This window comes from Nycticebus coucang, chromosome 16 (genome assembly GCF_027406575.1).
Source record: "Nycticebus coucang isolate mNycCou1 chromosome 16, mNycCou1.pri, whole genome shotgun sequence".
Taxonomy (NCBI): domain Eukaryota; kingdom Metazoa; phylum Chordata; class Mammalia; order Primates; family Lorisidae; genus Nycticebus; species Nycticebus coucang.
Genome location: NC_069795.1, coordinates 71,843,471 through 71,868,692, shown reverse-complemented (window position 1 = coordinate 71,868,692; position 25,222 = coordinate 71,843,471). Strand labels below are relative to the sequence as shown.

Genomic DNA, 25,222 nt, shown 5'->3' with positions numbered 1-25,222 from the left:
TGGGACTACAGGCGCCCGCCACAACGCCCGGCTATTTTTTGGTTGCAGTTTGGCCGGGGCTGTGTTGGTATTTTCTCCCACAAAAATAGGAGAAAATCATATACCTGATGATTTGTATATAGAATATGCAAAGAACTCTTACAACTCAACAATGAAAAACCAAGTAATCTATGGGCGGTGCCTGTGGCTCAGTCAGTAAGGCGCCGGCCCCATATACCGAGGGTGGTGGGTTCAAACCCAGCCCCGGCTGAACTGCAACCAAAAAACAGCTGGGCGTTGTGGCGGATGCCTGTAGTCCCAGCTACTCGGGAGGCTGAGGCAAGAGAATCGCTTAAGCCCAGGAGTTGGAGGTTGCTGTGGAGGTTGCTGTGAGCTGTGTGATGCCATGGCACTCTACCGAGGGCCATAAAGTGAGACTCTGTCTCTACAAAAAAAAAAAAAAAACAATGAAAAACCAAGTAATCTAATTTAAAAATCAGCAATGGATATAAATAGACATTTCTTAAAAGAAGACATATAAATGGTTAATTAAGGTATTAAAAGTTCTGAATGTCTAATTAGTCATTAAGAAAATGCAAATCATAGCCGGGCGTTGTGGCGGGCGCCTGTGGTCCCAGCTACTCGGGAGGCTGAGGCAAGAGAATCGCTGAAGCCCAGGAGTTGGAGGTTGCTGTGAGCTGTGTGAGGCCACGGCACTCTACCGAGGGCCATAAAGTGAGACTCTGTCTCTACAAAAAAAAAAAAAAAAAAAAAAATTACAAAAAAAAAAGAAAATGCAAATCAAAACCACAATGAGATATTCTGATTGAATCTGGAGTCTTTGCAGATAATTGTGTTTAGATGACGTCAGAAGGGCAGAGGCCCTGTGATGGGATTAATTTTCTTATAAGAAGATAAGAGACCAGAGCTCTCTCTCTCTCTCTGCCATGTGAGGACATAGCCAGTAGCGGTTATCTACAAACCAGGAAGACAGTCTGTGCTAAGAACCTGACCAGGCTGGTACCAAGATCTCAGACTTCTAGCCTCTATATGAGAAATAAATGTTTATTGTTTAAGCTATCCAGTCTCTGACATTTGTCACAGCAGTCCAAGGTGATGGAGACAACAAATATTCACAGCAGCATTATCTATAGTAGCTGAAAGGTGGAAGCAACCCAATGTCCATCCCTGGGTGAATGAATAAATAAAAAGTGGTGTATACATACCATGGAATATTATTCAGCCTTAAAAAGTAAGGAAATTCTGACACACACTATAAAATAGATAAACTTTGAAGATATTACATTAAGTGAAATAAGTTAGTCATGAAAATACAAATAATGTACTATTTCAGTTTTGCAAGATGAAAAAGTTCTGGAGATTCGTTGCACAACAATGTAAACATACTTAATACTAATGAACTCTACACTTAAAAATGGTTAAGATGTTTCTTGTACCCTCAATGAATCCTCAACCATAAAAAAAATAAAAAAAATTTTAAAAACGGTTAAGATGGTAAATCTGATGTTATATGTACTTTATCACAATTTCTCAAAATTAAAAGAAAAGGGGCCAGGTGCGGTGGCTCACGCCTATAATCCTAGCACTCTGAGACTACAAGGCAAGAAGATTGGTTGAGGCTAGAAGTTCAAGACCAACCTCAACAAGGGTGAGACCCCACCTCTACAAAAAATGTAAAAATTATTCAGGTGTGGTGGTGGGCACCCATAGTCCCAGCTACTTGAAGGCTGAGGCAGGATGCTAGGAGGCAGAGGCAGGAGGAACACTCAAGCCTGGAGACAGAGGTTGCAGTAAGGTACGATGACACCACTGCACTCTGGCCTGGGCAACAGAGCAAGATCCTACCTCAAAAAATAAATAAATAACAAAGAAACCTGGTAGATTTTAGTATAAATATTACAAAGGCCAAGAATGTCACTTCATGATGACAAATGGATCAGCTCATCAAGAGGAAATAATAATCCTCAACATTTATACATAGTAATAATCCTCAACATTCATACATATCCTCAACATTCATACATAGTAATAATCCTCAACATTCATACATATTTATGGAATATCCTACCCAATAAGAGAACACACTTTGTTTTGAAGTGTGCATGGGAATTTACCAAGATAGACCATATTCTGTTCCTAAAACAAATAGTAATAAAACAATTTTAATGGATTCAAATAATAGAAAATACTGTCTCTGGCCGCAATGGAATTTATTTAGAAAGCAATAGAAAACTAGTGATATCTAAGACTCAAAATATTAGATACTGTATGATTTCATTACACAGTTTAATGTTCTGCAACTATGGAGACCAAATCTGACCAGGGGCTGCCAGGAATTCACTAGTGAAGGGGTTAGTAACAACAGGACAAGTAGGAATTTTAGGAGGTGATCAAACTCTTTCATATCTTCCTTGTGGTGGTATACATTTGTCAAAACTCAGAGAAATGTACACTAAAAAGTATGAATTTGTTGTATATAAATTATAGCTTAATTTTTATGTAAAGATAAGGCATCCTTTGTTTCCTCCAACCTTCCACCTCCCGACAATCTCACTTTGTCACCCTGGGTAGAGTGCCCTGGTGTCATAGCTCACAGCAACCTCAAACTCCTGGGCTCAAGTGATTCTCTTGCCTTAGCCTCCTGAGTAACTGAGACTACAGGCGCCTGGCTAATTTTTGAGATGGGGTCTTGTTCTTGCTCAGGCTGGTCTTGAACTCTTAAACTCAGGCCAACCACCCGCCTTGGCCTCCCAGAGTGCTAGGATTACAGGCGTGAGCCACCACGCCTGGCCCCTGCCCTTTGTTTTGTTTGTTTGTTTGTTTGTTTTGTTTTTTAGAAAATTGTGAGTTCCTTAATTAAGCTGGCATTCCTAACAACATGCTATATTATAAATGTCATTTTTGGGTTTCCTAAATGTCATTTTTGGTCATGCCAACCAAGATAAGGGAGAGTTAGGTAACAAACAGGTTTAAGAGTTCAGTTTCAAGACAGAAAAGATTACCATGGCACAGAGAGATTCCAGTTTAACATAGGTACAGTATGTATAAGGTGGAAGGGGCTAGAGAGCTGAATGGAGACAGTTAAGATACAAGTGGCTTGTCAGAAAACAAAGCCAGGTATTCTTACATCTTATTACCTACAGTATAGATCCTAGAGCTGCCTCATTCTCTCCCCTTCCCCACAACCATGGGGTCAGGCCTTCCCAGGAGCCCCTGCCTTTGTTGCCTAGGCCTGCTGGAACTCCTGCTGCAGCTAAGCAAGGGTTTCCCTCTGTTGCTCTGACTGCCCTTCAAGGTCCGGGAGCTGGGATTCATATCACTTAATTTCAGCTGTGAGATGGTCCAGCCTCTTCCCCACTGTGGCCCGGGCAGCGCCTGTTTGGCCAGCACAGAACCCAGAAGTTTAAAGACCATGTTGGACTCATCCAGCAAGGCCAGTTCCTCCTTCACGATATTATTTTCTGTTAGTTGTGCCTCAGGCTTCTGCCTCCCTGACATGGATTTACTCAAGTCCTTCTGTAGCTGTTGATATTTCTCCACTTCTCCCTGCAGCTTCTTCTGGATCAGCTCAGCCATGGCAGGATGAAGCCCACATCCTCCCTTTAGTGTTAATCCACATCCTTTGTTTTGGTTAGAACATCTCAACACCACCTCAAGGTGTCAGGTCTCTGTAATTGAATTTATAAATTTAATGTGATCCCAATAAAAATTCCAATGAGCTTTCTTAACACTGACCATAAATCAGAAGAGGTCAAAAGGAAAAACAAAAAAAGAATAGCTAGGAAAACACTGATACGGGAGCACTCTAGGGGTACAAGCTCTGACATCCCAGGCATCCTGCAGGTCCCACTGGCTCAGCCTGCAATCCCAGCATTTTGGGCAGCCAAGGTGGGAGTGTCACTTGAGGCCAGCAGTTAGACACTGCCCAAGGCAACAGTGAGACCCTGTCTGTACAAAATAAAAAATTAAAAACACTTCACTAGGGCACTTCAGCCTGGGTAATAGAGTGAGACTCTGTCTCCAAACAAAAAAAAAAAAAAACAATAAAATACTACAAAGTCTCTCTAAAGGGGATGAAATAAATAGGTGGATAGAATAAAACAGAAGGTCCAGAAAGAGCCTAACTACGTACCTGTTTCAAGTTACTGGGGCAGTGATAACGCTTTTAATAAATCGCATTGGGACAACTGATACCCATTTGGAAAAAAGTTAAAATTAGATCCATTCCTCAAACCATACACAAGAACAAACTCTAAATGTATTAGAGATTTAAATATATAAAAAAAAAATCAGTACAAGGACTAGAAGAAAGCATGAGTGAACTTTTCTATAACATGGGTGTAGGGCAAAGTATGAGTAAAGTTATATATTAAAATATGTCATATGAAGATGTAATAAAATAAAAGACTTGTGAATTTTCCTATATAAAATAAAACCGTTTGCGTGCCGAAGAAAGCCACCATATCCAAAACTAGAAGGAAATATTCATAACACATATCACAGATAAAGGACTAATAAATATCTCAAATTTACAAAGAACTTTAAAACTTTTCTTAAAAAAGTAGATCCATCTAACTGAGACAACTTTTAAACTTTGAGAGGGGAAAAAAGACCAAAACTGCTTTGGAAAACGATGCCCAACGCAGCACTCTCTTTCTGGACAGGCAGCCCCGAGTCAGCGTGTTCGGCGCTCCCTAGAAGCGCTGTGCCCGGCCTGGGATCACCGCGCCCGCTCCGGCTGCAGCGTCTCGCTGGCACCTTGGAGCCTGGCGGGGCAGCCGGGTCACCCCCTCCTGGTACCGCCCTCACTCCTCTCACCATCCTCCCGGAGGAAGAGCGCCAGGAAGGATCTCCCTGGCTCCTGGCGGCCCTCACACTCCCGGCCTCGCGATCTCGTCTGGCTCTGGAGGTGCGCCTGCAACTCTGTAACTCGGTGTGGAAGTTCGTCTGGGGGCCTGAGGCCCCCAACTCTTAGACCCACGGCAGGAAGAAGCCAGGCATAGCCACCCGCCCCCACCCCACCCCCGCTCTGCTAGTTCCCTGGGACTGCCAGGGCCGCCCCACCCAGCAGACTTATTAGGCCTTGAGCTTCTTTCGCTTTCTTTTCTGTGAAAACTGCTTCTGCTAAAGGTTGGGTGGGTCCTTGTCCTGGAAGTTGCAAACAGCTGCCTCAAAATTATTGCTCTTTTGGGACAAGTGTTATTGCCAGAGAAATTGCAGGTCACAGTATTGGGCTCTGCAATTTATTAACTCAGTCAATTGAATTTGTGCAAAAAACACAGCCATAACTACTTCATAGTATTGAGGGATTAAGCGAGATAGAGTCCGTAGAATGCTTGGCACAGAATTAGTTTCCTTTTCTGCTGGGCATTCCATTATCACACGCTACACACCCATTTTCAGAATAATACACTGGGTCATTCTCTGGGCCCTACAAGACAGGGCTGTAATCAAGTTGCTCTCTGACCTGACATTATTTTAATTTAACCAACCTACATGGAACATCCTTGATCTGCTTGACACTGTGTTAAGATTATAAAGATGATCACTTCTCGGCCTTTTGGCTAAGATCAAGTGTGAAGAATATAAAGATGAGGACTGTGGCCTGGAGGAGGTGAATGGTTTTCCCTAGAGGGCTGAGGGTTGCCTTGCTCAGCTGGGCCAGGGCTGCTCCTGTCTCCTCCCTGGCCATGGAGTTCACATTCAAGGCCTTCTGCTGCATGCAGATGCTGCTGCTCAGCGCTCTGCTCATCTTCTTCGTCATCTGGCACGTTATAATAGCATTTGATGAGCTGAAGACTAATTACAAGAATCCCACAGACCAGCGTAATACCCCGAATTCCCTTGCACTCCCAGAGTAGCTCATCCTTGCTTACTTCTGTGTCATGATCTTGGTGCAGCAGAGTGCCTAACACTGAGTCTCGACGTGCCCCTTTTGGCATATCATATTTGGAGGTGTATGAATAGACCAGTGATGAGTGGACAAGGACTCTATGACCCCATGACCATTATGAATGAAGATATTCTAGCATATTATCAGAAAGAAGGATGGTGCAAACTAGCTCTCTATCTTCTAGCATTTTCTTTACTACCTATATGGCATGATCTATATTTTGGTGAGCTCTTAGAACAGCACACAGAATAACTGGTCCAGTGAAGTGCATGCAAAAAGTCACCAAATAAAAAGATTTTATCCAGCAAGATCCTGTTTTCCAGAGCAGCCTATGAAATCTGATCAGTTACTTTAAAAAATGATTCTTGGGCCTTGTGCGGTGGCTTACACCTGTAATCCTAGCACTCTGGGAAGCTGAGGCAGAGGATTGCCTGAGTTCATGAGTTTGGAACCAGCCTGAGTAACAGCAAGACCCTGTCTCTACTAAAAATAGAACAGAAAAAAAAAAAGCTGGGCATTGTGGAAGGCAGTTGTAGTCCCAGCTACTCAGGAGGCTGAGGCAAGAGGAGCGCTGGAGCCCAAGAGTTTGAGGTTGCTGTGAACTATGACATCACTGTACTGTACTCTACTCAGGGTGAGACTCTGTCTCAAAAAAAAATGACTTCTTATATTTTAAATGTTTCCACATGTTTTGCTTTGGAGAAACTATTTTCATATGTTATACTGTGATAAAAAATTTAAGTGGAATTACTTATAAATTAATATAAAGAATTACCTTTGATATTGGCCCTTTGAACTTGCACTCCTTAAGGAACAGCCGCAATCCTCCGGATGACTACATTGATCACTGACTGTCCTTATTGCATTGGAAACTCTGGTTTATAGACACTTGCAGGGCTCCTTTTGGTTTTATTGAAATGACATCTAGTAGTAAATCAGCTATGGATACCAGGTGTTTCGCTGAGCTGGCACGTGTTCCTGACGTGGGAAACTTCAGGGGGTTCTTCATTGCTCATGGCGATGATCATATATGGGCACATTTACAAGAAAAGGAGTGGGATTTTTTCCTTTTGACTTGAATATTATCCCTGCATATTGCATGAATGAGAGATATTCTGTATTTCCACCAGAGTACTGAATCTACTTGCCCTAATTCTAAGCATAAGTGAACATGACATAAAAATATGCTGAATTACTTGTAAAGAATGCATTTATAGCTATTTTGAATGTGTTTTTATTGGTAAACCATTGCTTATTAAGAACTTCATTATTAGAACTTACTATTCTACTATGGTGGTAAGGTATTTTTTTTTAAAGATTATTTTCTTCTCTCTCTAAAAATCTTTTTTCTTTTTGCGATGGATGGAGTCAGATAGGGATCTGTCCTGCCCAGCCCTGGATAAAGGTGTTTTAAGAATTTACAAGTACTATAGATTTTCAAAACTGAATGGGAAAGGAAATTGTATAACTATCCTACTTTTTCCTTAGTAAAATACAGCAAAACTCTGAAATTAAGACTCAAAAAAAAAAAATAAATAAAGATGAAGTAGACACAGATCCCTTCTCTTTGGAGTGAAGGTGGAAGTGAGGGGACCAAGAAAGGAAACAGAGATTAACAGTTATTTGTATCACAAAAGGGCTGGGCAGGATATAGAGAATATACCCAAAATGGGCAACTGAGGAGAATTTTAATTAAGGATTTATGAAGCAGCCCCAGCCTTGCCTTCCCATCTAGGCAGAAGGGGAAAGGGAGGGGCACCTGGTAAGAGCGATACCCACCAGAAAATGCCACGGGACAGAGCCCTGGCTACAGAGACAGCCAGGAGAACATAAGTACCTCAACCACTGTCTCCCCCTACCCTTTAATACTGGCTGGTGCCTTCCCTTGTGGAACCCAAATAGCAGTGAGAGAAGGGAGATGACGCAGTACTTAGAGGGTCAGCTCCTGTACCACCTCCAAGGCAGAGAGCAGGGCAAGTGGATTTTGATATTACATCTGCATTGAGATACATACGAAGTATTAGGACAACGGGGAAATCAGTGCTTCATCGTAATTTGGAGATAAGATTGAAGGAAAGTTCCCGTAGTAGTGGCTTTTGAATGAGACATCAAATGAAAAATAGGGGATTTCTAAGTGAAGAATGAGGATGAAGTGTGTTTCTCTCTCTCTCTCTGGATTTAAGGAGCATATATTCCTCTGCTGGGTTACTAGCAACCTGGTCAGGCAACACAAATTTATTAAGCACTGCTATAATTGGCTTTGTTTGGCTCTGGCTCCAAATCTCATGTTGCAATTTGATCCCCAGTATTGGACGTGGAGCCTAGTGGGTGGTGTTTAGGTCTCTGGAGAGAGAGAAAGAAAAGCACAGGAAAATGAAAAGTGCAGACTACTTTGAAAAGTGGATAGTGGATAGTCTAGTGTGACTGGACTATCGGGGCTTTGTGATGAGGAAGGGACATACAGTAAGCAAAGTAGAATGAGAAATATCTGATGTTCTTGCTGTGGAGTTTAAACTCTATTTTTTAGGCCAGTGGTTCTCAAAATGTGATTCCCCAGGTCAGCAGCATCAGGCTCCTCATGAAGCAGTAGCCCAGCATTGCACTGCATCTTACTCTGCCTCACTTCCCTTTTTATTTGCCCTTGGACTTGTACTCCCAAATGGTTAATATCTTAAGGCTTTGCCTCAGGCTCTGTGATTTAGATTCGATCAATAAAAATGACTCAACTGATAAAAAAGTAAATCAAACCAAAACCAGTACTAAACTATAAAGATAAGTATAAGGAAGTCCAATAAAGGTCTGATTTTTCTCCTAATGACTACTTCAATGCTATTTTTAGAGAAACATCAACAATCTCAGTGTTATTTAAAAATTTTTTTTTCTTTGCAAAGGAAGGTGACTCTAATCTGCTGGTGCTCACTGAGTTCTCTGGGTAATTCATCCCAGAAGTTGGAGAGGTAAAACAAACTCTAGGACCAGGCCAAGGCAAGTCTAGCTTGGTAGGGTGTTAGACATGCATTCTCTAGAAAGAGTGAAGAGAGGAAATGAAAACTGAAGCCTACTTTTATCTTTACAGTAACCTGTTATAAAAGAAAAAATATTGAGAAATGTGATTTTTACAGCTAAAACTGGCAGCAGGGAACTCAAGAATAGTTCATTTCTACTGTGGTAATATGTAGCAAACTGCTATATACAAAAATCAATGAAAGATGTTCATGCACATGGTATACAATTGTATATTGTGTTATAGGAAATCCCCAACCTAATGAAAGAGAAAAAAGGAGTACTGTAAACAATACAAATAGTCTGTTCCAAGTTTGGGTTTAACTTTATTTAAAGCAGATGCAGATAATAACACCTTCCCAAAGAGCAAAAGCAGTAATCCAAATGCTTAACAACCACGCTCACCATAGAATTTGCATGTACATATACACTATAATCTAGGATCCACAATTTAGTAAAAACCAAAATTTGCTTCTTTGCAGCAAATTGAGACAAAAGATTAGTAGATAGAAAATAATCAAGTATAATAGTAAGTCATCTAATCAGTCAACAAAAATTAAATGTATAATATGATTTCTATTTAAAAAGACATATCACTTAGCTTAAGCTTCCTCAACTCTCTGGACAAAAGGAAAAAAAAAAAAGATTCTGCCTTTTAAAGTTGTTCAAAAAGGTCTTCCTTGGTGGAAACTTTGCTTTGAGTGCGAGTACTCTGTAGAATCCATTTCTGAGACAAGCTCATAATAAAGGGATCTCTTTAGCTTCCTCCATGGAGAAGTACCTGTAGGAGGTAATACCACTCTGGGGTGAAGCTCATAATAAAGGGATCTCTTTAGCTTCCTCCATGGAGAAGTGCCTGCAGGAGGTATTACCACTCTGGCGTGAAGAAGCCCTGGAGCCAGACTACTTGGTTCAAATTGCAGCATTTGTTTGTTTACTGTGTGACCTTTGGCAAGTTCTTTATGCTCTCTGTGCACCAGTTCTCCCAGTTATAAAATGGGGACAGTAGTTGTATCAGTACATATGTAAAGCTCTTATAAAAGGGACAAAGTACAGTGTACGTGTTACCTATTATTATCTGACCAAAAAAATTATGTTTGTGTATGTGTATCTTTAGGAAAATAAGATGACATCTTGTTTGCCATTTTTGGAGAGAGGCTAGAACATGGATAATCAGATAATTTGCTATTACGACTTTTATCTTACTTGGAGAACCATTTAAAAGTAAAATTTGATACATTATATATTTCTTATAGTAGGCTTAACTCTCGCCTTTTTTCTTTCTAGAGAGAGTGTCAGGGAGATAGATTTTAAGGACAAAACATCAACTGGTGGGATGAAAAAACTAATAGAATGGGTACTAGAGTTACTATAAAATGACAGAAGACAGTTATGAAAGTAGGGTTATTTATCTCTTAAACCTGGAAGCAGGACGTAGTCAAAAACATCCAGAGGAAAGCAATGTTCAGGAACATGTAGTGTTACTGTGGTAGGGCAAATGCATCCAACATGGCAGGTTATAAGGAACAGGGAGCAAAGATACATGTTCGGAGCCTGGTCAGAGTTCAGGCACCAAGTGTTCCAGAGTAAGAAACTCATCAGCTGGGCGGCGCGTGTGGCTCAGTTGGTAGGGTGCGGGCCCCATATACCGAGGGTGGCAGGTTCGGACCCGGCCCAGGTCGAACTGCAACAACAAAAAAAATAGCCGGGCGTTGTGGCGGGTGCCTGTAGTCCCGGCTACTCGGGAGGCTGAGGCAAGAGAATCGCTTAAGCCCAGGAGTTGGAGGTTGCTGTGAGCTGTGTGAGGCCATGGCACTCTACCGAGGGCCATAAAGTGAAACTCTGTCTCTACAAAAAAATTAAAAAAAGAAACTCATAAGCTGGGCATGGTGGTTCCTGCTTATAGTTTCAACTACTTGGGAGGCTGACGTGGGAAGATTGAGCACAGGACTTCAAGTCCAGCCTGGACATCAAGAAACGTTGTCTCTTAAAAACAAAAAAATCCTAAATTTTCCAAATTAGTGGTGAGGACTCCAGAAATGGATTCCTTACTCCTGAATCTGCTGAAAATTTTGAAAGCATATATCCCTACCACGGCTGGGTCACTGGCAACCTCAGTCAGGTAACACAAATTTATTAAGCACTGCTATAGTTTGGTTTGTTTGACTCCCTCCAAATCTCATGTTGTAATCTGATCTCCAATGTTGGCAGTGGAGCCTAATAGGAAGTATCTGGGTCATGAGTGCAGATCCTCCATGAAAAGCTTGGTGCTGTCCTCCTAAGTGGTAATGAGTGAATTCTTGCTTTGTCAGTTCCCACCAGAACTGGTTAAGTTACTAAGAGCATGGCACCTCTCCCTTGCTGTCTTGCTTCCTCTCTGCTTTCCCTAAGAATGGAAGTGGCCTGAGCCTTCACCAGATGCCCATTCTTCCAGCCAGCAGAAGTGTGAGCCAAATAAACCTTTTCTCTTTACAAACTACCTTGCCTCAGGTACTCCTTTTAAGAACACAAAGGACTAAGGCAGGCACCAACTGTATACCAGGCTCTGTGTCATTAAAAATAATAGCCTTAATGCTATTTATTACCAAAGGTAGCCCGGTCTCTGCTCCTGACCACTTTTCTTACCATGGGGAATGGAGGGGAGTATGGGTCTCTAATTTTCTGTAACCAAAGCCCTCCTACCCCCTCCTGTAATGTGCATTAGAATTTCACTTTCACAGGTGGAAATTAAAGGGAAAAAGAAAAACTAAAGATCCACTCCAGAGATAGTGAGTAGTCCAACTGAACAACATGGATGATGATTTCAGACTCACCTTCAGCCCTGAAGATGACATAAGAATGAGAAATGACACTTCTGCAGCAAAATTATAGAGACCTTTGGGGTTTTGCTTTCCATCAAAAATATCACTCTAGAAATGAAAGACTAGCTAAACCTACTCTTAGATAAAGATAAAAATTTATAAAAGGATTTACATTGGCGTTAAGTCAACCTCCTAAAATCTACTTTTTGACAGCTTGGGTGAAGACATTCTTCCAGTAGTTTTCTTACTCAATTCCTTTAGCTTTCAGCTCCTCTTTGACACGTTTCAGGTAAGTAGGATCAGGGTAGCCAAACCTGCAAAAGGAAAAAATTCCTTTAGTGTCACCACAAGTGGTTCCAATCGGTACAAGAGACATTTGGCATTTGAGCATTTAATATTTAGTGTTACAAACATTCCCAGAAAATCCTAAATATTGGTGACTTACAGTCTCTCTTACAAGTGCAGATGTGAGTCATTTAGTCAGTGAGTAAGTCTAGATGTCTGGCCTGTATCTGCCTCGCAATAGGCCATTTCTTATTTTCTGCTTATTATAAGTAGTGACTCTCATAGATAACTATACTGTATTTTATGGGGGCATTGTAATCATATGTTGGTAGTATTTTCAAATTTGAGGATTGGAAAAGTCTCAGGATGTATTTTTTTCATTAATATCAAGGGCTAAGGTATTCTATTTGAGTTTCATAAAGAAAAATTGGGTTTCCTGTAACACAGCTTCCACGACTGGTCTCCTTACAACTAAGACTTTTCCTAAAACGCTATTGGCCAAGTGAGTTCATGTTCTCTGTGGATTGATGGGGGGAGAGGAGAGAAAAACAAAAAAAAGGTGACCTAAAAGAAACCAGTGTAAATAACATTCCTAGGATCTACCTTTCAAATAGACATGAAAGCCTCAAATGAAATCACCTTCCACACTATTCATCTTGCATTGTCATTTGATGTAAAATTTGGTAACTACATAATACTTTGTAGTTGGCAGAGTAGAAATTTATGGAGACCAGTCTTTCTGTCTTTGATGTTACAATCCCTGATTAGCATCTCTCAAAATACTTTACTATACCCAGTACCACTACTGTAAAGTCTCCTTATATCTGCATCTTGAAATTGCCATATTTTACAACCCCTACAATCCGTTTAGCAGCCATTGCATTTCAAAAGACTCTCACTTTTCTGGTCCTCCAAATCGGGATGTTTTGTGGTGAATATCATTCCATGTGATGACATCCGAGACTCCTAATGTGCGAGAGTACCCTATTGTGAAAATCAGCTTTTGGTCAAAGGCCATTTGAAGCAGTCGTAAAACATCCTTTCCTTCCTCATTATCAGGCAAATATGCAGTTCGCTGTATCCCAGAATATCTCTTTCCTGGGTGTGGGTGCTCTTTCTGTATGAAAGCAAGAAAATATCATGCGTAAACAGTCCCCTATTTAAATTGTACTATATGTATAAGTGTGTTCATTTGTAGATAGAGAAAAGTGTTGCAGTTTTGCCCATATGCCCAGTAATTCATATTTCTCCTTCTTCCTCCTGATGCTAGGAACTGTATCCACCTTTCTTACTCCCCCTTCCTAATCTTAAGGCAGAATCTCCACCCACCGTTTTTCTGTCTTAAGAAATAGACACAACAGATAATTACCATTATTCTAATCATTGCATTTGACCATGGAAATAATTTCCTGGTCCCTGGGAAATCCACTGGCTGAGTCAACAGGACAGTCTCTTTTGCTCTGGTAATCTCTAGGATAGTGGAAAGAAACCCAGGGGCCTCCAAAACACTTACTGTTTGTACACCTGTGTTCATAACATAAGTAATCACAATGGAGCCACAGGATTCATAGCCTGGAAGTGACTGTGGTGACCTAGCGACGAACATGTTTCCATCTGGCTGATTTCCTTTCTGGATACCATATGAAGTCTGACATGAAGGGCAGATTGGCTTATATGACATGGCTTTGTTGATACAAGCGGCACAGAATTCATGCTTGCACTTTGGTAGCACTTGTTTGTTCTTCATGGTGTCCATACAGATGACGCAGATGTCCTTTTCCTTCTTGTGTACTTCTGAAGCCTCAGAACTCACAGAGTCCTTGAATGAGAGGGAATCTGCTTTTGAATCATTACTATCAATGTCCATGGATGTTTCGTGATCCTCCTTCAATCTCTCTCCAGCCACTGGAGACATTCCCCCTTCTTTTAAGATATACTGTTTTGCCTTTGCAAGGTGATTTGGCAAACCAGTCAAAGTCACAAGGTGTATATTGGACTCTTTTCTTTGCACAAGGTGTATATTTGGATACTTTGTTCTAAAATCATCAGCAAACTTGGTCCCATATAAGTGCTTTCTCTCCTTGTCCAACAGTTTCAGTGAAAGAACTTCTCTCATCAGCTGACACGAGGCATACTGAAAGGCATCGATGAAACTTGCATAAGCATGCACAGATAGATCTACCTGCTGATCCTTAGGTTCAAATAGAATGCAGGTTTTTTGCTTTTTTCCTAAAACCTTACTTCTAATGTCATACCTTTTCTCTATCTCTGATATCTCCTTGAGTAATTCAGCTTCTAAAAGCTTAAAGCGATCAGTGTCAACTTCAATTCCATCGGTCATGCAACCTTTAGTCAATATTGTCATAGGTGCCTTGACAAGAGCTTCTGAGATTTTTTGTTTGGCAGCTGAAATGTCATTTTGGCTCCCAAGGAGAGTTAATTCTTTTCCTTTCTCCTTAATAAGGAGTTTTGTAAACTGGAGATTCAATTTCTGTTTGATTTTATTTGCCTGTTTACTGTCTGCTAAAGAGAAACATTCTTGCTTCAGACCTTCTATGTTCTTCTGGAATTCACTAACAAAAGACTCACGAGCTGCTTCTAGGTTGCCTGATCCACTTTTGGGGAAGCCTATAGAGACCACATTTGGAGAAGTCTCCTGGATTTTGATGTTTATATCGAATCTTTTCTCTATTGAGTCTATTTTATCAGGATGGGTAAATTTGAAGTATTCAAACAAAGGCAAGGGAACTTCAAAACAGTTGCCTTTTTCTTCTGACTTGGTTTCTGGTTCAGGAGAAACATAGCTGTTCCAATCTTGCTCCTTGAGTGCCTTCTTCCTTTCCATTTTTGATTCATGTTTCTGCTCACTTTCTAGGAACATGTCACTCAAGAAGTGATATATTTTTTCAATATCTTGGAAGTCACCACACACCTTCTCAATTCCATTGTGGCCCTCCATTTTTCTGACATTGGGGCAGAGAGTAGTTACATGTGCCCTCTGCTCTTTGGAGAACAGGTTACAGTTCAGATCAGCTGTGACAGTAAGAAAGATCTGAAAATTTAAAAAGAACAGGAACAAATAAAGTATCTCAGCATCCAGACATACAGTTTTCTCTTGTGGAGAAAGCCTTGAGACTACAGAACCAACCACTATGTGTTCCCAGAGCAGGGGACAACTTCTTTCATATCCTTTATAGAGAATGCAGCATGCTACATATAGAGCCCAGAGGTTCTCAACCCTGTCTGAATGTTAGAATCACCTGGGGAGTTAAGGAAAAAAACATCGAAGGCCCAGGTACATCCCCAGATATTCTAACAGGACTAGTTAGCAGTGAAGCCTTGGGCATTAGCATCTTTTTCTTTTCTTTTCTTTTGAGACAGAGTCTTACTTTGTCACCCTTGGTAGAGTGCCATGGCATCATAACTCACAGCAACCTCAAACTCTTGGGCTTAAGTGATCTTCTTGTCTCAGCCTCCCAAATAGCTGGGACTACAAGCACCCACCACAACACCAGCTATTTTTTAGAGACGGGGTCTTGCTCTTGCTCGGGCTGGTCTTGAACTCCTGAGATCAAGCAATCTACATGCCTCCAGAGTGCTAGGATTACGGGTGTGAGCCACCACGCCCTGCCTTAAAACAACCTATGAGCATCCCCCGTACAAATAAGGCAGTTCTTAGTAATAAAAAGAAAGCTGGGGGCATCACCATACCAGATTTTAGGCTGTACTACAAAGCCATAGTGTTCAAGACATCATGGTACTGGCACAAAAATAGAGACACAGACATTTGGAATTGAATAGAAAACCAGGAAATGAAATTAACATCTTATAACCACCTAATCTTCAATAAACCAAACAAGAACATACCTTGGGGGAAAGACTCCCTATTCAATAAATGGTGTTGGGAGAACTGGATATCCACATGTAAAAGACTGGAACTGGACCCTCACCTTTTTCCACTCACAAAAATTGATTCAATATGGATAAAGGACTTAAATTTAAGGCACGAAACAATAAAAATCCTCAATGAAAGCATAGGAAAAACACTGAAAGATATTGGCCTGGGGAAAGACTTCATGAAGAAGACTGCCATGGCAATTGCAACAACAACAAAAATAAACAAATGGGACTTCATTAAACTGAAAAGCTTCTGTGCAGCTAAGGAGACAACAACCAAAGCAAATAGACAACCTACACAATGGGAAAGGATATTTGCATATTTTCAATCAGACAAAAGCTTGATAACTAGGATTTATAGAGAACTCAAATTAATCCACATGAAAAAAGCCAACAATCCCATATATCAATGGGCAAGAGACATGAATAGAACCTTCTCTAAAGAAGACAGACAATGGCTAACAAACATATGAAAAAATGTTCATCATCCCTATCTATTAGAGAAATGCAAATCAAAACCACCCTGAGATACCATCTAACCCCAGTGAGAATGGCCCACATCACAAAATCTCAAAACTGCAGATGCTGGTGTGGATGTGGAGAGAAGGGAACACTTTTACACTGCTGGTGGGACTGCAAACTAGTACAATCTTTTTGGAAGGAAGTATGGTGAAACCTCAAAGAACTCAAGCTAGACCTCCCATTTGATCCTGCAATCCCATTTCTGGGCATCTGCCCAGAAGGAAAAAAATCCTTTTATCATGAGGACACTTACACCAGACTGTTTATTGCAGCTCAATTTACAACCGCAAAAATGTGGAAACAGCCTAAATACCCACCAGCCCAGGAATGGATTAACAAGCTGTGGTATATGTACACCATGGAATACTATTCAGCCATTAAAAAAAATGGAGACTTTACATCCTTTGTATTAACCTGGATGGAAGTGGAACACATTATTCTTAGTAAAGCATCACAAGAATGGAGAAGCATGAATTCTATGTACTCAATTTTGATATGAGGACAATTAGTAACAATTGAGGACACGGTGGGTGTGGGGGAAATGGAGAGTACAGAGAGAAAGAAGGAGGGAGGGAAGGAGAGAGAGGGGTGGGGCCTTGGTGTGTGCCACACCTTTTGGGGGCAAGACCCAATTGCAAGAGGGACTTTGCATAACAAATGCAATCAGTGTAACCTGGTTTCTTGTACCCTCAATTAATCCCCCACAATAAAAGAAAATAATAATAATAATAAACAATTTAAAAAAGAAAGAAAACAACCTATGAGCATCTTTTAAAAGATCCATGGCTTTTATATCCTGAGACATTACTGTATTTCACTTCTAGGAGTCTTGTGGTTGAGTCTTTGGGGTTCTCTAAGTATAAGATGATATCGTCAGCAAAGAGGGAGAGTTTGACCTCCTCTGCTCCCATATGGATGCCCTTTATTTCCTTTTCTTGCCTGATTGTATTGGCTAGAACTTCCAGCACTATGTTGAATAGTAGTGGTAATAGAGGACAACTTGTCTGGTTCCAGTTCTAAGTAGAAAAGCTTCCAGTTTTACTCCATTCTGTATAATATTAGCTGTGGGTTTGTCACAGATGGCTTCAATCAATTTCAGAAATGTGCCACCTCTGCCTATATTCTTAAGTGTTCTAATTAGAAAAGGATGCTGAATTTTATATAATGCCTTTTCTGCATCTATTGAGAGGATCATATGGTCTTTGTTTTTGCTTCTGTTGATATGGTGAATTATGTTTATGGACTTGCATATGTTAAACCATCCTTGCATTCCTGGTATGAAACCTACTTGATCATGATATATGATTTTTTTTACCCTTGAAAGAGATGAAGATTTTATGTGTTTTGTGTTAACCTGGACTGAGGTGGAATGCATTCTTCTTAGTAAAGCATCACAAGAATGGAGAACCAAGAATCCAAAGCACTCAATTCTAATATGAAGACAACAGATGACTTAATACATGGTGGGGAATGTGGAGATGAGGGAGCAGGGAGGGGGAGCAGAGAGGGGATTGGGGTGGTCATGTGTATGACACACCTCTTGGGGACAGGACACAATTATAAGAGGGAATTTACCTAACAAATGCAATCAGTGTAACCTAATTCTTTGTACCCTCAGCGAATCCCAAACAATTAAAAAATATTAAAAGAATTGAACAATAACAACAAAAAAAGATCCATGGCTGGGCAATCTGTGTTTTAGAGCTGCCATTATCTGTTTGATCTTGGAAACAGTTAGAGGGAAGGCTTCTGCTCTCTGAGCAAGTTGCTACAGTTCTCACAAAAGACTATGAACCTGGAAGGGAGCCATAAGTCTAAGGAAAATATTTTTTTCTACTACTGTTTTGTTCTTTTTTCTTTCTCTTCTTCACTACCTCCTTTTTTTTTTGTTTTTTAACCCTCAACTGAATATTTGACTACATGCAAAGTTGCTGGGTCTTTCTAAATCCTGGCTTTTAGGAGCTCAAATATAAGACACACCAGATTAAGATAAAAAGGACAGAGGAAAATTGCATATAATTTAAAAGCAAAATTTCCAATGTTTTGTTTACTCTCAAGGTCTTTGCACATGCTATTTTCACTACATGTAACATCCTTCCTTTAGATCTTTAAAATGTTTCCTGAATCCAGCCACCCCTCACATTTCCACATAAGAGTCCAAACTATTACCACCTTTCACCTGGCACTTTGCAACCTCTCCTAAGTGGTCTCTAACCTTCCAAGATAGTCTCTTCCTACATATGTTTTTCTACACAGTAGCCAGAGCAACACTTTAGAAATGTAAATCAGAATCACTCCCCCTGGCTCAGAACCATCTGATAAATCCCCTGACATTTAAATTAAATTCAAAATCCTGGTCAGTCATGATGGTTTACGCCTGTAATCCCAGCACTTTGGAAAGCTGAGACTGGGGGATCCCTTGAGTCAAGGAGTTCAAGACTTGCCTGGGCAACACAGTAAGACCTCATCTCTATAAAGAAATAATTAAAAAATTAGCTCAGCATAGTAGTGCCTGCCTGTAGTTATAGTTACTCAGGAGGATAAAGTGGAAAGAAAGCCAAACCAAAACAACAAAATGTCTAAAGTCCTTACCTTCAGTCCCAAAGACCTAACTTCTGGGGTACTTCTCTTGAGTTCCTATCATTCTCTTCCTTGCTCACTGCTCTCTCCCACTTCCCCAACACTGGCTTCCTTAAATCCTGGGGCTCAGGATTTAAGCTCCTGTCTCAGGCCTTTGCACTTGTGCTGTCCTTTGCCTAGAATGTTCTTCCCTCAGAAGTCCACCTGGCTAGTTCTCTTACTTCATTCATGTTTACTCAGATGTCACTGAGACATCCTACTTTAAATGGTGGTTCTGTCTTGTCATTTATTCTGCTTATTCTTCTTCCTAGAAGTTACCATTGGCAGACATTTTATTATACAGGGTGAACATAAAGTTCATGTGCAATTTACTATGTTAAACTAATTTAAATTGCACAGAAACTTTATGTTTACCCTATATATCTATTTGTTTACTTTTATTGTCTGTTTCCCTCACTAAAAGGGTAGGCCCCTAAGGGCTGAGTCTGCTGGGATCTGGTGTTATGGGTCCAACATCTACTACAAGTACTGGGGTCTAATTATGAGCTCCTGACTCCAGCTCCTATAATAATACCTACAACAGTCAACAATAGTGCCTAAAACAGTTAACAATATATAAAATTCAAAATAGCTAGAGGAGATGAAAGAATGTTGGAATGTTCCTAACATAAAGATAATTGCTTGAAGTGATAGATATCTATCCCTATTATCCTGATTTGATTATTACACATTGCATGCATGTATCAAAATATCACATGTACCCCCACCAAATCTGTAACAAACAGAAGGAAAAGATTTCATTATATACAAAAGAAATAAGAAGGGCAGCCTTTTTACAAAAACAGTACAATCCAGAAGACAGTGGAATGACATCTTTAAAGAATTGAAAGAAAAAAAAAAACTGTACCTAATAAATACTTTTCAAAACTAAATGTGAGGGGTGGGTGCATTTGCTCACACCTGAATCCTAGCACGCTGGGAGGCCAAGATGGGTAGATCCCTTGAACTCAGGAGTTTGAGACCTGCCTGAGCAAGAGCAAAACCCCATCTCTACCAACCTGAGCAAGAGTGAAACCCATCTCTACTAAAAATAGAAAAGCTAGCCTGGTGGTACTAGGCCCAGCTACTAGAGAGGCTGAGGCAAGAGGATCTCTTGAACCTAAGAGTTTGAGGTTGCTGTGAGCGATGACACAAGGACACTCTACCCAGACTCTGTCTCAACAACCAAAAAAATAAAAAAAACCCTAACTAAATGTGAAATAAAAAACTTCTTTAGATAAACAAAAATGAAAAGTCATGTTTCTGAAACTGTCTCCAGTCTCCCATTTCAATACTCATTATAGTTAAGCGAAAAAAAGCAGGGATTGAAGCACAGACTCAGAATTCTGTAAATAGGTTTCTGTTTGCTGACATTCATAGAAAGAGGCTGGAAGAAAATATGCCAAATGTTCATGCTGTAGGTGGTCAACATGCATTTGTTGAAAGGATCTTTGCATAGCCACCTCTTTCTCATCATTCAAGTTTCAGGTCAAATGTCACCTCCTCAGAGAAGTTGTTGTGACTTCTGGTCAGAAGTAACACCACCTCCATCTTCCCCTTCTTCGCCCTGGCCCCATCAGTAGCATCTATGGCAAATCCCCATTACATTTTCTTGTTACTTTGAAATGGTTTTATTTATTTTGTAAGCCTATTGTCTTTCTAGGTTCTGCCCCACTCCCAATACAGGCTGCATGAGAGCAGAGATCATGTTCACCTCTGTGTCCTAGTCTCTAAAACAATGCCTCGCTCATTATTAGACCCCAGTACATAGTTGTTGGACCGATACCACATGAGGTGTGGTGATTGGAGAGGAAGTTGCAGGAACACAGCCATCTTCTTTCAATAGTCACCTTTTGGACATAGGAATCCATAGCGGTAGGAACATATCTTTCATTAGAATACTTCCCATCAGACTCTGCACCTGCTTGTGACTCTGTCAGTGAAGAAATTCTGGTTCTTGTGTTCTCTACTCGATTTTCAGTGGGTTCCAGGGAAATAGTCACAGATTTTCCATCAATAGATATTTGGTGATTTTCTTTTTTCAAGACTCTCTCCTTAGCTGCAGTGGAGACATTAACATGCACATACATACATACACACAGAAATGGGAGAGATTTCAAGTAATTCTCTTATTTCTGCATCTGTGTCCTGCCCCAGCACCCTCCTAGTAAAGCTGCTTCCTGCATGGTGGCATGTGCATTGGTAAGGGAGGAAGCAGAGTGCTATTAACTATCAAAAGTGAACAGCTTAAGTTTTACTATAGAAATGAAAGCTTAATAACAGTGAACATCATCCATACATTAAAAGTCATGTTTCTAAAATTGTCTCCAGTCTTCCATTTCAATATTCATTACACAACTAAGTGAAAAAAGCAGGAAAGAAAAGTAATTTTGTAAATAGGTATGTGTTTGCTGACATTCATAGAAAAAGGCTGGAAGGAAATAATACCAAAATGTTCACATTGTCTATCTCCAGGTAGTTTTCTTCTTTACTCTTTTCTCTCTTTTCTATAGTGAACATATACAAAGGGTACCCCAAAATTGTAGACACATTTTAAGCATGTTATCTATGTATTAACTTTTTGAAGTTGAATTGAAAGTACTGTGACTGTCAAGTGTACCTAGACATTTTACCTGCAATTTATACACTTTGGGGGAATTTTACTTCAATTTTACTTCTAACAAATGTGTATACATTTTTTTTTGGCACCTCCAATATTACTTCTGTAATCCTCAAAAAATAAATCACTGGAATCATTATTTAAAATATGAAGTGGAAAGCCAAAATAACAAGGACAGCGGCTGACAGGCCTTTAGGGAAGGAAGAGGACAGCTGAGAACTAAGTCAGGAAAAGGAAATGGAAAGCGTCAACCCTGAGACCCAAACCAGATCTCAGACCCGGCACTCCTGGGGCTCTGTCCTCCACTGAGTGTTCCCTTTCTTAGTCTCTCGGTGGCCGCAGTCTCATTTCTGTCCCCTCAACAGACGGTGCCAGCTTGCACTGGGACTGCCTGGAAACCCGCAGGGCTGGGCCCCCGGGATGGCCTTTGCACCCCAGCCCCAGCCGGCACCCCTTCTGCCCGCAGCTCACCTTCCCTTTCTCTGAACTCCACGCGGAAGGTGCCCGGGGCGCCGCTCTCGACCGGCCGGACGGTGCACTCCCCGCCGCCCGAGGCCCGGCTCTGGAAGTAGATTTCCAGCTTGCAGCGGGTCCGGAGGCCGAACTCGGACGCCCGCACGAGCAGCGGGGACGTTGGGCACGGGCTTGACGCCATGACTCCGAGTCGGGCTGGTGCTGGGCTGGGACTGGGGCGAAGGCGCGTCCCGCCCGGCGATTGGGGCCGCCAAGTTTCAGTTTCGCTTCCCCGGAGGTCCCTCCCTGTTCCCGGCAGGTCCCTCCCGGTTCCCGGCAGAGCTGCTTCCCCCTCCTGGGTTTGCAGTCTGCGCCGCGGCTCTCTGCGGGGTGAGTAGGTCGCGTCCCCGGGCGGTGGGCGCTGCACTCGGCGCCTTCTGGGCTCTCGCGTCCGCGCTCCTGCAGGATCGGGCGGGAGGCCAGGTACAGGCGGAGGCGCGGGCCGGGGTCCCGGGGTTAGGGATCCCCTGCGAGGATGTAGACTGGGCGAATAAGATAAATTTCTCTTGTTTCTGATTCTTTGTAACTTCTTGTTATTACTATTATTTGCCCAAATTCTGAATTTGGGTTAAACTTCCGTATTATTTTTAAGCATTTGAATTTGTTTGTTCACTTTCATTGTGACCTTTTGCCTGTTCCCTGCCTCCAGCTCTACCCTTTAGACTGGCTCTCGGGGGTTTTCTGCCCCATTCCTTGATTTCGCCAACAGCCCTAAACTGTTTGCCTGTTCAACCTGTGAACGAGGGAATAAAGATGGGAGCCAGGCCGTGACTGTACAGGCTGCTCAAGGGAGGTGGACCTGTGGACCAAGAAGAGAAACCTCTTGAACGTCTCCGAGAGAAAGTTTCAAGCAGAATCCCAATCAGAGTGTGGGGAGGAGAAGGGAGGGTAAGTGCGGAGAGTGCTCAAGGCACAGGGACCACTGTTGTACAGAGGAGGCCTGAGGCCTGGGAGGAGAGAAGATGGATGAAGGAGGTGAAGGAAGAAGTGCCTACCTACATCTGTGCTATCCAATAGACATATAAGAGAGCCTGTGTGATTATTCTAAAACATTTTCTAGGCATATCCGAGAAAGCATAGAGAAACAGGTGAAATTAGTCTTAATGATGTTACTTAATATATCCAAAATGCAATCATTTCAGCGTGTAATGAGATACTTTACATTTTTTACCATACTAAGTCTTTGGGATCCAGTGTTTTTCTTACACTTGCATCGTATCTCAGTGGGGACTAGCCACATGTCAGGTGCTCAGTAGCTACATGCTGTTATTTTTAAATCGTCCACCTTGGATAGCACAGGTGTAGATGGTGAAAGGTCTTAAGGAGCAGTGAAGAGAAATTGAAGGTTTATAAGCAGGGTAAGAAAGTGGCATGTCAGATTTGCATTTTAGAAAGATGGTGCTGACAAGGGTGCACAGAACACATTTCCAAGCAAGAATGAATGGAGGCAGTTACATAATAACATGTATCTATACAATGGATTGCAATGAACTGTGAAAAATAAAAGAGGAACCTTTCTAGGTGCTAATATGAAAAGATCTCTAGGATACATTAAGTGGGGAAAGTAAATGTAGAAGAGTTAGTATAAGCTGCTACTTTTGTGTAAAAATGCCTCTGGAAGTATACAGGAGAAACACTGATGGCCTCTGGGAGGGAAACTTAGGGAAAGAGATAGGAGTGAGCCTTTTACACTTTTAAAATTTGAACCATGTAAGTATAATATCTGCTTAAACAATAAAATGTAAAGTTAGGTACATTAAAATATCCAAAATTGTGTATTGCCACAGCTCAGGCAGGAGGTGCTGAGTCTCAAAAGTGAACCAGGGTCAATGAGTGAAGAGGGTAGTGATGTATTTGAAAGTGATCTGTGTGGTCAGCGCCCAGAGATGGGTTGGCTTTGGAGCAAAAGAGAAGGTTGAAGAATTCCTAGATTTCTGAGCAAGTAGGTAAATGGTATATCATTTACTGAGCTATAGGATCCAGGAGACAAAGCATGGATTTAGGGGAAGGGAGATGAGAACCAGGAGATAAAGGGTCTAATTTTGCAGAGGCTCTATTTGAGGGGACTATGAGACATTCAAGTAGAGGTTGAAAAGTGAGGTTCAGCCAGGAAGGCTATGTTAACTATTGTGATGAAAATGTGTCAAATGGTCTATGAAGTGAGTGTATAATGCCCCATGATCATATCAATGTACACAGCTATGATTTAATAAAAAAATAAAATAAATAAATAAATAAAAAGAAAAGTGAGGTTCAAAAGAGCCTAGACATACATATATGGGAGTTATATTTGCAAGTGGGGAATTGAAACAATGGGAGTGGATGAGATCACCCCTGGAGAGAATGTAGAGTGAGATGGAAAGTGTCTCTTGGACAGAATCCTGGGCAAATGATTTAGGGGCAGATGGTGGAAGTGAGTCTGGAGAAAGGCCTTTAAAGGCCTCTAAACAGCAAAAGAACCAAGGAAAGTTGCCACAGGAGAAGCCAAGAAAACAGCATTTCAGGAATCAAAGAATGAAACACTACAGAAAGGTTAGGACAGAAGAAAGTCTATTGGAGTTACCACATGGAAGACAGTGACGATATTTTCAGAGGGGTGCTGGGAGTGAGGTGGGGAGCCAGACTATAGTGGTCGAAGTGGGAAGGTAATAGTAGAGTCAACTGCTCATTCCAGAAGTTTAGCTGTTTGTGAAAGAGAAGAAAACAATGGAACCAGTGATGGAAAGTTGGGAAGGCTTTTGTTGATACTATTGCTTTTAAAATGGAAGAGATTGAATGTTTTGGGCAATATGCTTTCTGTTTCTATTTCTTTGGGGTTAAATGAATGCCACCCCCACTGCCAAGTTTATTGATAGGACTGTAAAGCTGGTCTAAAGACAGAAACAAGTGCAACATCTGAAAGCAAAAGCCCACAGCAAAGCAGACGCTATTCTCCCTTCTTTTGTGGAAATAGCAGTGCCCTCTGGAGGCAAAAATGCATCTTGTCCTTGGATTTTACAATTGTACTGAACTTGCTGCTTTTCCTCTCCGTGCAATAAGTATAGTGCTCTGATGCTGTAGATGATGGTA

General features: G+C 41.3%; 3 protein-coding genes and 2 pseudogenes across 4 annotated transcripts in view; 2 read left to right on the top strand and 3 right to left on the bottom strand.

Moving 5' to 3' along the window:
- PARP15 (poly(ADP-ribose) polymerase family member 15) overlaps positions 1–5,022 on the bottom strand; it is a 38,312-nt gene extending 33,290 nt beyond the window's left edge. The window contains exon 1 of the mRNA XM_053564421.1: positions 4,819–5,022. Within this exon, the coding sequence (XP_053420396.1) occupies positions 4,819–4,821 (3 nt within the window). The 5' untranslated portion in view covers positions 4,822–5,022. The remainder of the gene's footprint in view (positions 1–4,818) is intronic.
- On the bottom strand, positions 1,640–3,679 carry LOC128567285 (prefoldin subunit 6-like; annotated as a pseudogene).
- A 668-nt stretch (positions 5,023–5,690) lies between the features above and the next one.
- Positions 5,691–6,128, top strand: LOC128567284 (protein cornichon homolog 1-like; annotated as a pseudogene).
- Positions 6,129–9,203: 3,075 nt separating this feature from the next.
- On the bottom strand, positions 9,204–22,329 carry DTX3L (deltex E3 ubiquitin ligase 3L). Its single transcript, XM_053564419.1, has 5 exons — positions 22,112–22,329; positions 20,871–21,079; positions 13,496–15,034; positions 12,882–13,099; positions 9,204–12,011 (listed from the first exon to the last, which is right to left on the bottom strand). Exons 1-5 carry the CDS (start codon positions 22,293–22,295, stop codon positions 11,942–11,944), a joined length of 2,220 nt encoding a protein of 739 aa, XP_053420394.1. The 5' UTR covers positions 22,296–22,329; the 3' UTR covers positions 9,204–11,941.
- A 71-nt stretch (positions 22,330–22,400) lies between these two features.
- Positions 22,401–25,222, top strand: part of PARP9 (poly(ADP-ribose) polymerase family member 9) — a 43,296-nt gene continuing 40,474 nt past the window's right edge. The window contains exons 1-2 of one of the 2 annotated variants that reach the window (XM_053564417.1): positions 22,401–22,483; positions 22,803–23,041. The gene's annotated coding sequence lies outside the window, so the exon portion shown is untranslated. Of the gene's footprint in view, positions 22,577–22,802; positions 23,042–25,222 lie in introns of both variants that reach the window. The other variant, XM_053564418.1, reaches the window with a different exon arrangement.